A 15000-nucleotide genomic window follows, 5' to 3' on the forward strand; every position below is an offset into this window, starting at 1 on the left:
TACAGAGCTGTAGTGTTTATAGAGAGATGTAGTGTTTATACAGAGCTGTAGTGTTTATACAGAGCTGTAGTGTTTATACAGAGCTGTAGTGTTTATAGAGAGATGTAGTGTTTATACAGAGATGTAGTGTTTATAGAGAGATGTAGTGTTTATACAGAGCTGTAGTGTTTATACAGAGCTGTAGTGTTTATAGAGAGATGTAGTGTTTATACAGAGCTGTAGTGTTTATAGAGAGATGTAGTGTTTATACAGAGCTGTAGTGTTTATACAGAGCTGTAGTGTTTATAGAGAGATGTAGTGTTTATACAGAGATGTAGTGTTTATACAGAGCTGTAGTGTTTATAGAGAGATGTAGTGTTTATACAGAGCTGTAGTGTTTATACAGAGCTGTAGTGTTTATACAGAGCTGTAGTGTTTATAGAGAGATGTAGTGTTTATACAGAGCTGTAGTGTTTATACAGAGCTGTAGTGTTTATAGAGAGATGTAGTGTTTATACAGAGCTGTAGTGTTTATAGAGAGATGTAGTGTTTATACAGAGCTGTAGTGTTTATACAGAGCTGTAGTGTTTATACAGAGCTGTAGTGTTTATAGAGAGATGTAGTGTTTATACAGAGCTGTAGTGTTTATACAGAGCTGTAGTGTTTATACAGAGCTGTAGTGTTTATAGAGAGATGTAGTGTTTATACAGAGCTGTAGTGTTTATACAGAGCTGTAGTGTTTATAGAGAGATGTAGTGTTTATACAGAGCTGTAGTGTTTATAGAGAGATGTAGTGTTTATAGAGAGATGTAGTGTTTATACAGAGCTGTAGTGTTTATACAGAGCTGTAGTGTTTATAGAGAGATGTAGTGTTTATACAGAGCTGTAGTGTTTATACAGAGCTGTAGTGTTTATAGAGAGATGTAGTGTTTATACAGAGCTGTAGTGTTTATAAAGAGATGTAGTGTTTATAGAGAGATGTAGTGTTTATAGAGAGATGTAGTGTTTATACAGAGCTGTAGTGTTTATAAAGAGATGTAATGTTTATAGAGAGATGTAGTGTTTATACAGAGCTGTAGTGTTTATAAAGAGATGTAGTGTTTATACAGAGCTGTAGTGTTTATAGAGAGATGTAGTGTTTATAGAGAGATGTAGTGTTTATACAGAGATGTAGTGTTTATACAGAGCTGTAGTGTTTATAAAGAGATGTAGTGTTTATACAGAGCTGTAGTGTTTATAGAGAGATGTAGTGTTTATAAAGAGATGTAGTGTTTACAGAGAGATGTAGTGTTTATACAGAGCTGTAGTGTTTATACAGAGCTGTAGTGTTTATAAAGAGATGTAGTGTTTATAGAGAGATGTAGTGTTTATACAGAGCTGTAGTGTTTATAAAGAGATGTAGTGTTTATAGAGAGATGTAGTGTTTATAGAGAGATGTAGTGTTTATACAGAGCTGTAGTGTTTATACAGAGCTGTAGTGTTTATAAAGAGATGTAGTGTTTATAGAGAGATGTAGTGTTTATAAAGAGATGTAGTGTTTATACAGAGCTGTAGTGTTTATACAGAGATGTAGTGTTTATAAAGAGATGTAGTGTTTATAGAGAGATGTAGTGTTTATACAGAGCTGTAGTGTTTATACAGAGCTGTAGTGTTTATACAGAGATGTAGTGTTTATACAGAGCTGTAGTGTTTATAAAGAGATGTAGTGTTTATAAAGAGCTGTAGTGTTTATAAAGAGCTGTAGTGTTTATAGAGAGATGTAGTGTTTATAAAGAGATGTAGTGTTTATAGAGAGATGTAGTGTTTATACAGAGCTGTAGTGTTTATACAGAGCTGTAGTGTTTATAAAGAGATGTAGTGTTTATAGAGATGTAGTGTTTATACAGAGCTGTAGTGTTTATACAGAGCTGTAGTGTTTATGAAGAGCTGTAGTGTTTATACAGAGCTGTAGTGTTTATGAAGAGCTGTAGTGTTTATAAAGAGATGTAGTGTTTATAGAGATGTAGTGTTTATAGAGAGATGTAGTGTTTATACAGAGCTGTAGTGCTTATAGAGAGATGTAGTGTTTATACAGAGCTGTAGTGTTTATAGAGAGATGTAGTGTTTATACAGAGCTGTAGTGTTTATACAGAGCTGTAGTGTTTATAGAGAGATGTAGTGTTTATAGAGATGTAGTGTTTATACAGAGCTGTAGTGTTTATAGAGATGTAGTGTTTATACAGAGCTGTAGTGTTTATACAGAGCTGTAGTGTTTATACAGAGATGTAGTGTTTATAGAGATGTAGTGTTTATAGAGAGCTGTAGTGTTTATACAGAGCTGTAGTGTTTATACAGAGCTGTAGTGTTTATAGAGAGATGTAGTGTTTATACAGAGCTGTAGTGTTTATAGAGAGATGTAGTGTTTATAGAGAGATGTAGTGTTTATACAGAGCTGTAGTGTTTATAGAGAGATGTAGTGTTTATACAGAGCTGTAGTGTTTATAGAGAGATGTAGTGTTTATAGAGAGATGTAGTGTTTATACAGAGCTGTAGTGTTTATACAGAGCTGTAGTGTTTATACAGAGCTGTAGTGTTTATAGAGAGATGTAGTGTTTATACAGAGCTGTAGTGTTTATACAGAGCTGTAGTGTTTATAGAGAGATGTAGTGTTTATACAGAGCTGTAGTGTTTATAAAGAGATGTAGTGTTTATAGAGAGATGTAGTGTTTATAGAGAGATGTAGTGTTTATAGAGAGATGTAGTGTTTATACAGAGCTGTAGTGTTTATACAGAGCTGTAGTGTTTATAGAGAGATGTAGTGTTTATACAGAGCTGTAGTGTTTATACAGAGCTGTAGTGTTTATAAAGAGATGTAGTGTTTATAGAGATGTAGTGTTTATACAGAGCTGTAGTGTTTATACAGAGCTGTAGTGTTTATGAAGAGCTGTAGTGTTTATACAGAGCTGTAGTGTTTATGAAGAGCTGTAGTGTTTATAAAGAGATGTAGTGTTTATAGAGATGTAGTGTTTATAGAGAGATGTAGTGTTTATACAGAGCTGTAGTGCTTATAGAGAGATGTAGTGTTTATACAGAGCTGTAGTGTTTATAGAGAGATGTAGTGTTTATACAGAGCTGTAGTGTTTATACAGAGCTGTAGTGTTTATAGAGAGATGTAGTGTTTATAGAGAGATGTAGTGTTTATACAGAGATGTAGTGTTTATAGAGATGTAGTGTTTATACAGAGCTGTAGTGTTTATACAGAGCTGTAGTGTTTATACAGAGATGTAGTGTTTATAGAGAGATGTAGTGTTTATAGAGATGTAGTGTTTATACAGAGCTGTAGTGTTTATACAGAGATGTAGTGTTTATAGAGAGCTGTAGTGTTTATACAGAGATGTAGTGTTTATAGAGAGATGTAGTGTTTATACAGAGCTGTAGTGTTTATAGAGAGATGTAGTGTTTATACAGAGCTGTAGTGTTTATACAGAGCTGTAGTGTTTATAGAGAGATGTAGTGTTTATACAGAGATGTAGTGTTTATAGAGATGTAGTGTTTATAGAGAGCTGTAGTGTTTATACAGAGCTGTAGTGTTTATACAGAGCTGTAGTGTTTATACAGAGATGTAGTGTTTATAGAGATGTAGTGTTTATAGAGAGATGTAGTGTTTATACAGAGCTGTAGTGTTTATAGAGAGATGTAGTGTTTATAGAGAGCTGTAGTGTTTATGAAGAGCTGTAGTGTTTGTACAGAGCTGTAGTGTTTATGAAGAGCTGTAGTGTTTATGAAGAGCTGTAGTGTTTATACAGAGCTGTAGTGTTTATGAAGAGCTGTAGTGTTTATACAGAGCTGTAGTGTTTATGAAGAGCTGTAGTGTTTATACAGAGCTGTAGTGTTTATGAAGAGCTGTAGTGTTTATGAAGAGCTGTAGTGTTTATACAGAGCTGTAGTGTTTATACAGAGCTGTAGTGTTTATACAGAGCTGTAGTGTTTATGAAGAGCTGTAGTGTTTATGAAGAGCTGTAGTGTTTATACAGAGCTGTAGTGTTTATACAGAGCTGTAGTGTTTATGAAGAGCTGTAGTGTTTATGAAGAGCTGTAGTGTTTATACAGAGCTGTAGTGTTTATAAAGAGATGCAATGTCCTGGAGGACTGCAGTAAGGACTGTTCTGAGGAATCACACTTATTTCATATGACCCTGTGGACTTCTGTGTCAGTATTAATACACACATGTTCTCTGTGTGTCTGTGTGTGTGTCTCTCTCTCTCTGTGTCTGTGTGTGTGTGTGTTACTGTTACACCTCCTATAAATATCTAGATGAGAACTGTACACACAAGACCCTGTGTGTGTTTTTTTCCTGTATTGTGGTACTGTACATCTTCCTCGTGAACTCGAGTGTGTTGATCTGAATCTCCATTATTATCATTCATCCTCTGGTTGTATTTCCTGACTTGAGTCATTCTTCTTTGTGTGTGTGATTACTTGAACAGCCAGCAGGTGTCGCTCGGCAGGACGCCAGCTTCATGTCCGTGTTCTTAACCAGGCCCTAATCAAGCTTGTTTTTCATTGTGTATTATAACCAGACCCCGGGTTCTGACCTGTATGTGGATTTAAGTTCGGGTCAAAGGGCGAGTGACCTTCAGTGTGGACGGGCTTTTTAAGGAGCTCGGGCGCAGCAGATGGCCAAAATGAAGAGACTCCTGTAAAACCGAGCCGTTCATCTCTTTCTGTCTGAGAAAAAGGAGCGGAAATAGCACGCGATGTTTTGCATTGTCTTGATTTTGTCGGATGGTTGTTGATTTTCATTATTAGCCGGATGTGTGTTTTTTTTTTTTTCTTCTGCCATGTATGCAGTGGTACACACACACACACACACACACACACACAGAAACCGGGGGGGGGGGGGGTTTGAGTCACGGAAATCGTGATCACGGCGGAGTTTCAGCACCGCGGCCAGAGCCCTGCGAGAACAAAAGGCGGATTAGAGTCCTGAAGTCAGGCACCGTCTCTAAATTACACTCTCCCATACAAAACGAACACGTCCACGTTAAATGAAAAATATTGTTTTCATCAACATATCAGTTCAACGAATATAATAAACAGACCGTGAAAAATATTTTGTAAATAAACTTAACCCTTAAAGGATTGAATTTCCGGGAAAATATGCCATGATTTTGATCAGTCTTTTAAAATAAATTATGTCTGTTTTATATATATATATATATATATATATATATATATATATATATATATATATATATATATATATATTTATTTATTTATACACAAAAACTAAAGAATACATTATATTTCTCATTAAAAACGTGGTTTCCTTGTGTTTAATTTAAACAAGTTTCTGACTGAATTCTAATATCTACACAAACCCATTGTTTGCTCTGATAACTATAGAATGGTAAGATGAATGGGGCAAAACATCAATAACCCGGGTTCGATCCTCAGCTCAGGTCAGAGCGTGGGCTCGGAGCTTAGTTTTATTCACGGTTTTGAAAATGCGTGATCATTAAATCGCCCTGGATCTGAATGAATTCAATTCAATTGTATTTGTATAGCTCTTATCAAGCAAACATCTTTAGAAAAAATAATTGATAAATTCAGGATAGCATTGTGTCATGCATGTACCGTATTTATCTCTGACGAGCAAGCCGGAGGTGAGGAAAAACTGAGACAACTGAGATGACATGAGGAAGGAAGAGAGGAATCAGGCTCGGAAGAGTGTGTGACACTGGAGGGTGTGATTATAAACAGTTATTAAGTTAAACCATTGAGCCTTATTTTCGGTGATAACGTGATCTAGCTATGTTCTAAAATCTCATTGCCTTGAAGGTATTAGCATTACATTAGCTTGATTATGTTGTGGATAATGCCACATGGCTCCAGCGTCCTCGGTTTGACTCAGGAGTTTAGTTGGTTTGTTTTTATTCCACTTTATTCCGGATTCCTTGACGTAAGTAACTCAGTTTTTATTATTCAGATAATAAGGTAATCACCTAAATTTGTCATTTCAACAAATATTTTTCACTGAACATCAGTGTATATTCCCCGAAAAGCTACTTAAATTGACTGAAGGTGTACATTGGTTCGATGTCAATTAATTGTGTCACCTTAAGACAGTTTGTTGTTGTAAATTCAACAACAACAACAACAACAATCACGTTTTTACAAATAAAATCTGCTCTCTCTCACCATAACTCCGGATCAAACCCTAGGCTGAACGAAATTCATTTAATGCGATAATTCTTTCTTTCTTTCGATCAGAGCACATAATTTCAAAATCTTTACAATATCATTACGTTTCTTTAATATATTAATAATACATGTACGGATCGTGATCGCTAGAACCTTGAATTTAGAATGAGCAACGACGTCACTTTATGAGAAACGTATTGTTAGTTTTGTTGAACACGTAATACGTCCCTTTAAATGCGACCTCTGACATATTTGAAGTATATTTCCGGCATATAATCGAAATTGAAATCCGTTGCGTTTGCAGTTTAGATGTATGAACGCTAAATATAGTGTAAATGTCTGACGTGTCTCGTGCCTAGTGTGGAGTTGTGCTTTTTTTGAGATCGGGAAAATGTCGACGTTCCCTTGAGCAGTCATCCCGCTTTCCTACACCCAGGGGGAGGTCTGGACACGGACAGGGGGAGACACCGGCTTACGACGTCAAAGCAAAGGGCTACACAGATTCAGAGCCCAGACACTGGGTAGCCTCCTACCTATCTGTCCATCTTCTTCTCCTTTACGGCTTTGGGTTTTGTTGTTATTGTTGTTTTTTTTTTCTTCTTCCGAGGCTTCCTGTTAGGGATCTGGACGTTGAGCATCTCATTGTGGGTGGATTATCATCAGCCTGCTGAAGCCTTCTATCAGGAGTGAAAGTGTGGAAAGACGTGATCAGGACGGACTAGAGGTGACTGATGCACAGATTTCTATTTGTCGGTGTTTTTTTAAGGCTGAAGGCTCGTTAAAGACGCCAGAGCGCGCGTGCCAGAAAGCAAGCAAGCGAAGAAACAAACAAACAAACAAACAAACAAACACGTCCGATCAGGATTAACTACAGAGGGAAGGACAGAGAGAAAGAGAGAGAGGGAGAGAGATAACGGTACATTTGCACTTTTCCTAAAAGATGCGCTCTGAAGACGAGGAGCATCAGTGGAGATCTTCTTTTTGTATTTTAATGTAGATACGTGTTGCGTTACGCTTTTCAGTCACGTACGGTGGATGCGTGCGCTCGCGCTCATGACAAAGAACAACACACACACACACACACACACACGCCTATATGCATCTATGGCGGATTAAACAAAGAAGCGTCTCGCGCACAGCCCTTGTCCTACATTTTTGACGCCGCTGCTCTTTAACACACCAGTTTCCAGACCAAACAGCACAATAACAGCCATTAAAGCCACAGAGCTCTGAGAATCCAGAGCATTTTCACCATGACATTTCTGTCTTGTTTGGGATTGGGGTTGTGTTTGTGCACTCCGTGTGTTTATTGTCAGTCAGCTGCTTGAGCTCAATATGTATGAGATTTCTCCTCTCACTTCATATAACCTCTATATTCCTTTGTACCTTTGTGTTTATTTATTTATTTATTTTTACACCCCACAGGCTATTTTTTCTCCCCCAAAGGGAAGCTTTGGGAAGCATCTGACCTCGTAAAAGAAGAATCAGAGTCGCAGCGTCGCCGCCGTCCCCAATGAAGGAGCCGGACGCCATCAAGCTCTTCATCGGCCAGATCCCTCGCAATCTGGAGGAGAAGGACCTCAAGCCTATCTTTGAGCAGTTTGGCAAGATCTACGAACTGACCGTGATCAAGGACAAGTACACGGGCATGCACAAAGGTAATTCAGCCTGATGTGACACTGCTATATCGAGCGGACGCGCACAAGGGGACACGAGACACAGATAAGCTGGACCTCGGTAGCGAGTCACGTCTCCAGACGAAATCTAACAATGAGGAATTTTACAACCGATCTATTATTTTTTTCCATTTTATTAATTCATACATCAGTCCTACTTAACAGGTTGCAGCGCCTTTGTCTTTTTCAAAACGACCGTCCAGAAATGACCGCATCGATATTTATTTATTTAGAATTATTTATCCGCAATCAGATTTTCTTTTTGTGATTTTGACATATATATATATATATATATAAAGAGCTTCAGCACTCTGTTGTTCTCCAGGTCCCTGCTCTATTTATCGTGCCATTTGAGTTAATGGCCATGATGATGATGTGCGATCAATTCAGCTTTTTTTTTTCTTTTTTCCCCCCTTCTCTTTTTCCCTCTGACAGGATGCGCCTTCTTGACGTACTGTGCCAGAGAGTCTGCACTGAAAGCCCAAAATGCGTTACACGAGCAGAAGACATTGCCAGGGGTGAGTAACATGGTCACGTGTTCATTACAATCCCAAAGACATGAACTATATATCGCAGAGTCTTTTATTTGTTTTTTTTTTTTAAATTAAAAATGGTTAAATATGAGAGTTGAATTAGGAGAACACACCGTTTTACACGGACGCTGCTTTGTGCTTTGGGGCCCTGGACGTCTTTGCCAACTGAGCAGACCCTAATTAAGTGATGTAGGAGGGGCGTAATCCTTGAGAAGCATCCCTGATTGTGGTGCTTTCTCTCTGAAGTTGTTGATTAGCTAACTTGCTCAGGCCATCTGCTCGATCTGCGCAATAATGAGCAACCTGCGAGCACAAAAAAAACTGCTGTTTTCCCCCTGAAGATTTCACTCTTCCCAGCCTTATGTTCTGATCCTCAGATCGACCCTCCAGTCAGGATAAGCAACAGGAATACGCCGTTCGGATGAGCGCCTGTGGGGAAAAAAGGTCATGGAGGGTTCATTACTTTAATAATAAGGAGGTTTTATTAGAAGGACGCTCTCTCGGCGGCCGTCAGCTGGCCGATCCAGTCAGATATGAGATATGAGGCGGGCCGGTAAAGACCTCGTCGTCTTCCTTCTCAAATCGGATTTGGAAGAATGTAATTGTCACAAAGGGGGAAAGCAGGAGAACGTCATGACCGAGACATAAAGGAAGCACGGCATGCACGATTTAGCTCAGCGCGGGATTTACACACGCCGTACTAGCAGATGCTAGTGTGTGTGGTCAGGGAAGCAGAAAGAGAAGAGGCTGCAGGGGGATTACAGATGAAACCCAACTGTTCATGCAGTTAGGATGGAGGTTGGAATTGTGATTCATAGCTCCTTAATGAGGCTGAGAAGCGTTCAGATATGGTTCCAGGGGCAGGATAGGTTTTGCCGGATCGATCCGACACAATTCGATTGAACCGGGATTGAAATAAAGTGCAGTCACCTAAGCCTGGTTTACTGGTTTATGTTCTCAGGTATTATTTTTAGTGCTTTAGCAAATGGATATGTGTGTATTTAGATATGTTTTATACACACACACACACACACACACACACATACATATATACATATACATATATATATAGAGAGACAGTGTGTGCGCGAGATTTAAGTACGCACCCCGTAGCGTCCCGTTCCAAATCCTGTTATTAGCATGACAGTAGACTGACCTCTCTGACCTTTCAAAGACGAGCACAGTGGGTGCTTACCCCCCCCCCCTTTATTCCTCCCCTTCTCCTCAATCCCTCTCCATCCTTCCATTCGTCGGCCCTCATCACCTAAGCCTCCAAACCTGAACCCCACCCCCCACCCCCCTTTTCTTTCACTACTACAATGAAAAGCACATTAAACAGCAGCCTCTCTATATCTCTCTCTCTCTCACACACACACACACACACACACGGACTGACAGCACCTGCCTGCGAAGCCACGCCCCCTCTGTCTTATGTCGGTCATATAGAATTGGCATGACAATGCGCCTTCATTAGTGTGTGTGTGTGTGTGTGTGTGGGTGTGATTTAGATAAGGACAGTAAACTGGACACACACACAAATGAAGAGCATGAGTCATCCGTTTAACCTTCTACTCTTTTCTTATTTCTTCTCTCTCTCTCTCTCTCTCTCTCTCTCTCTCACCATTAAATGTCTCATGTTTTTCTTAGGTCTCGCATATGTTGAACGGTTTAGCCGAGCGCTGAGGGACCGTTTAGTGAAGAGCCCTAGGAACGGAGGAAAGGGAAAGAGAGAGAGAGAGAGAGAGAGAGAGGGATTGAGGGAGGGAGGATGGGAGGGAGGGATATGGGCAGCACAGGGTGGAACAGATGGTATAGTCGCAGTGGCACCTGGCTCTATGTTTAATTTCAGGTGAGAGGCACACAGACTATAGACCGAGTGAGGTGATAGAACAGACAAAGAAAGAGGAAAGGGGTGTGTGTGTGTGTGGATGGGGGGGGGCGTTGGTTGGTTGGTTGGTGATGTAGCCTGTCTTCTTTTCTACCCAGACTCTCCTTTCCGTCTTTTCATCTCCCCCGACCTATCACTTGCTATCTCTCGCTCCGTCTATCCAGTTGCCATCCCAACGAGTTGTTTGCTCACGGCTCGTCACGCACTCGGGCACAACAAAGCTCCAGGCGCACGCAGGCGCACACGTACGCATAATGGCATCCTTATGGAAATCTGTCGTGCCACTCTTCCCTTGCCTCCGGGGCTCTTATTCATCACACTTTATATATTCAGACACCCTACATCCTTCTGTAGCCAGAGAATCCCATTAGAAACCAAAGCGGTGACCGTGTAAAGACGTCAGTCCCACGGTGTTCCGGATTTTTATTTATTTATTTATTTATTTATTTATTTATTTATTTATTTATTTATTTATTTATGTATGTTTCATGTAAATGATGAAGCTTGGAATGTGGATGGGTGGATTGATTGATAGATATCGTGGGTTTAGATGGTATCTCTACTTTTCTGAGATATTTAATCCTGGTTTTAATAATTACACACTAAACTGAACTGAGCAGAAGAAGGTGAACTGATGTCTTTTAATTTTATGATTTTTTAATTTTATTTTTTTTGGTCAGATTTTATTATACATTTCTGCTTTTCAGGGTTAGTTTCTAATGCCTTGGAATAATAATAATAATAATAATAATAATAATAATAATAATAATAATAATAATAATAAACAAATATCAGGATTAGAAATGTCTCAGGTCCTCATGAGATGATTATTTTTTTCCCTCCTCTCACCCTCCCGTCCACTGAGGCCTGACCTCAGCAGCGTCCGCTCCTTTTTCCAAGTGTCTGGAATATCAGATCCGAGCGAAAAGAGTTAAATAAAAAGCGGTGATCTTTTTCTAGACACAGTTTTCCATCCTCTGTGCCTTTTAAAGCCACGCTGGCCTTCAGACCTGAGCTCTGAAAACGTAAACATGCTCCCGCTCCGTCCATCATCCGGCCATTAATGCTGCTGTGTTAAATTTGGCCTGGGATCAGTTACCGCTCCTGCCTTTTCAGAGCGTTTAACCGAGGTCAGATGGAGACGGGACGGACGGACGGAGCCACGGAGCCGCGCTCCGTCTGTAGATGGGAATCTCGTTTGTGTGTTTTTGCCAGAGCCGTGCTCCTCATCGGCGTGTGTAGAATTAACCCTGACTTAATGAACATTTAACAGCATTAGCATGCTTCATGTTTGGTCTGCTTGAGGACAGTTCTGCTTGGAACATGGCAGGGAAGGTCAGTGTGTGTGTGTGTGTGTGTGTGTGTGTGTGTGTGTGGGAGCACTAGGGTGTGTATGTGGTTTGGGGAGAATGTAATGTTGTGGGTGAGGGGAGGGCAGGTGTTGGGACTGAATGTAAGGGGGGGTGTTGCTGTGTGTCTGTGTGTGTGTGTGTTTGTGTGTGTGTGTGTGTTTGTGTGTGTGTGTGTGTGTGTGTGTTGGTAGGCTGAATCTTTTAGATTTTATATTTAAAGCACTCTCAAGCTAATTTCTTTCTTTATCAGCCGATATAATATTTTTTGTAATTCCTAAATTTTAGCCTTTATTGTTATTTATGTAATCTGTAATGATGGCGGTATGTTTGAGTGTGTGTGTGTGTGAGTGTGTGTGAGTGTGTGTGTTTGTGTGTGTGTGTGTGTTTTAAATACCCTTGTTAGAGTTACGGCAAAAATGAAGTGTACGTTCGTGTCAGTTTCTGTCCGCGACGCTGAGATAAGACGGATTCATTGTGGGAATGAACGAGGGGGTAAAAGGGCTGGAGTGCCGGGAACAAGGGGCAAGGCAGCGGGGTGAAAAGAGGGGTAATTAAAAAAGAAATTGGAGGCATAAATGAAGGAGGGGGGAAGGGGGGAGGAATGAATGAATGAATGAATGAATGAATGAATGAATGAATGAATGAATGAATGAATGAAAATTTGACATAATGAGCTACGAGTGGTGAGGGGGAAGGGTGTGTGTGTGTGTGTGTGTGTTGGGGGGGGGTAGCATCTATCAGCTTAAACTCAGACATCTGTTAGGGTTTGTGTGTGTGCGTGGCCTTTGGTGATTAGATTCAGATCAGATAACCGTGATCCTTTTCCCACTGAATTCAGACCAAGATTCAGAAGAAGATTTTCATTTCAGATCAAATATTACTCTCTCTCTCTCTCTCTCTCTCTCTCTCTCTTCTCCTTCAATCATCTATTTCCATTTTGTTTGTTCTTCTTTTGTCTCCTTTATTTTTCCCCACCTCTTTCCTCCATGCCTTTCTCCTCCTCCTATCTTTCTTTCCTCTCCTTCTCTCTCTTCCTTGTCTCTCCTCCTTTCTTTCACTTTTTTTCTTTTCGCCTCCTCTATGTCTCCCCTCCTCTGTTTCTCTCCTCATTTTGTCCCTTCTTATCTGTATTTATTTTCTCTATTCTCTTTCTCTCCCTCTCTCTTTCTTTTTATTTTCCTTCTTTTCTTTTCTTTTCTTTTCTTTTCTTTTCTCTTCTCTTCTCTTCTCTTCTCTTCTCTTCTCTTCTCTTCTCTTCTCTTCTCTTCTCTTCTGTATTTCTCGTTTTGTCTCCTCTTGTCTTGTCTCGTCTCGTCTCGTCTCCTCTCCTCTCCTCTCCTCTCCTCTCCTCTCCTCTCTGTATTCTTGTCTTCCTGATGCACCTTTAATCACTGAAGGTTATTTATAAATGTACTGTAGTGAAACTCTGGGTCTGATGATGATGGGTCAGCTTAGTGGTCAGGGATGGAGTAGGTTAGTGATTAAGGCATTGGATTACTGGTCAGAAGGTCATGAGCTCCAATCCCACATACAGTAAGGTCTCTTGAGCAAATAAATATTCAATATCTTAGGCAAAAATTCTCGACCCAGTTCTGTCTTTCTCGTAGTTTTATTCACATTATTATTTTCCAGGCGGTCTGTAGGATCACAGTAACGTCAGCGATGTCTCCTGTGAAGCGAGTAAATAAATCACACGTGGGTCGTCACGTGACGAGGTTATTAATCACACCGGTCTGGAGGTCACGCAGAGCTTCTGTGATGGAGACGAGGCTAACGAGGTTGACTTGAAGTTAATGGAAGAGCAAGCTTTTGGTGTCTGATGTGGGCGTGTCCTCAGAAGCGATTAGATAAAATTGAACTATATGCAAATACAGAGTAGGAAAACACACACACACACACACACACACACACACACACACACACACGTAGTACCTGCAGCCATAAAGATCACTGGATGTGTGAACACATGGAGGTGAAATGTCAGTCTTCTCTTCTCTTCTCTTCTCTTCTCTTCTCTTCTCTTCTCTTCTCTTCTCTTCTCTTCTCTTCTCTTCTCTTCTCTTCTCTTCTCTTCTCCTTTAATTATCTATTTCCATTTTGTTTGTTCTTCTTTTCTCTCCTTTATTTTTTCCTACCTCTTTTCTCTACACCTTTCTCCTCCTCCTCCTCCTCCTCACTTTCATTCCTCTCCTCCTGTCTCTTCCTTGTCTCTCTCTCTCTCTCTCTCTCTCTCTCTCTCTCTCTTCTCTTCTCTTCTCCTTTAATTATCTATTTCCATTTTGTTTGTTCTTCTTTTCTCTCCTTTATTTTTTCCTACCTCTTTTCTCTACACCTTTCTCCTCCTCCTCCTCCTCCTCCTCCTCACTTTCATTCCTCTCCTCCTGTCTCTTCCTTGTCTCTCTCTCTCTCTCTCTCTCTCTCTCTCTTCTCTTCTCTTCTCTTCTCTTCTCTTCCTTCCCTCCTATCCCCTCCTACTCTTGTCTTCCTGACGCACCTTTAATCACTGAAAGTTATTTATAAATGTACTGTAGTGAAACTCTGAGTCTGATGATGATGGGTCAGCTTAGTGGTTAGGGATGTAGTAGCTTAGTGATTAAGGCATTGGATTACTGGTCAGAAGGTCATGAGCTCCAATCCCACATACAGTAAGGTCTCTTGAGCAAAATCCTTAACCCTCGATTGCTCAGTGGTTTAAAACAGGATAAATAAAGGCGAGCCGCTCTGGATGGACGACGTCTGCCCATCAAACGGAGTCTAATCAAACAACGTTTCTTTTTTGTATTTAGCTGTAATTGGTAATTAGGTGTTAATTGTTAGGAAACACCCCAGAGTTACCTCATTCTCACTTTTTAATCTATTGATTATTGGCGATGTGAACACTTCAGTGGTTCAGGGATATTGATTGGTTCAGACGTTGAAGGATTTGGGATCGACGTGTGTTTGTTCACCACTGGATTCGTATTGGCATTTACTCTGGCCCCTATTTTGTGTGTGTGTGTGTGTGTGTGTATGTCTGTATGTCTGTGTGTCGGTGAGAGAGAGAGATTTTGTATAGAATAATATTCACCAGATCTGTTTTGGATATTTTGAGATGGAGTTTTAATAGACAAAGCATCTACTACTGGGATTTAATCCGTTCGACCCGTGTGTGTGTGTGTGTGTGAGAGAGAGAGAGCACGAGAGAGAGAGAGAGATTTTGTATAGAATAATATACACCAGATGTGGTATGAACATTATCAGAGTTTTAATAGACAAAATATCTACTGGGCTTTAATCCCATATTTGTGTGTGTGTGTGTGTGTGTGAGAGAGAGATGTTGTATAGAATAATATTCAGCAGATGTGTTTTGGACATTTTGAGATGGAGTTTTAATAGACAAAGCATCTACT

At 40.1% G+C, this 15000-nt stretch overlaps 2 protein-coding genes across 6 annotated transcripts in view; both read left to right on the forward strand.

Annotated features, from left to right (window-relative positions):
• Positions 1-6870, forward strand: part of rprd2a (regulation of nuclear pre-mRNA domain containing 2a) — a 51493-nt gene extending 44623 nt beyond the window's left edge. Inside the window, exon 12 of the transcript XR_009206211.1 lies at positions 6770-6870. The gene's annotated coding sequence lies outside the window, so the exon portion shown is untranslated. The remainder of the gene's footprint in view (positions 1-6769) is intronic.
• celf3a (cugbp, Elav-like family member 3a) overlaps positions 6770-15000 on the forward strand; it is a 32378-nt gene continuing 24147 nt past the window's right edge. For 4 of the 5 annotated variants that reach the window (XR_009206212.1, XM_058404545.1, XM_058404546.1 and 1 more), the window contains exons 1-3: positions 6770-6886; positions 7588-7820; positions 8274-8356. Coding sequence is in view for 4 of the 5 variants with exons in the window: in XM_058404545.1 (XP_058260528.1) it covers positions 7676-7820; positions 8274-8356 (228 nt within the window). In the remaining variant the exon portion in view is untranslated. Of the gene's footprint in view, positions 6887-7185; positions 7500-7587; positions 7821-8273; positions 8357-15000 lie in introns of those variants that run through there. The other variant, XM_058404547.1, reaches the window with a different exon arrangement.

Source organism: Hemibagrus wyckioides, linkage group LG12 (assembly GCF_019097595.1).
Source record: "Hemibagrus wyckioides isolate EC202008001 linkage group LG12, SWU_Hwy_1.0, whole genome shotgun sequence".
Classification (NCBI taxonomy): Eukaryota; Metazoa; Chordata; class Actinopteri; order Siluriformes; family Bagridae; genus Hemibagrus; species Hemibagrus wyckioides.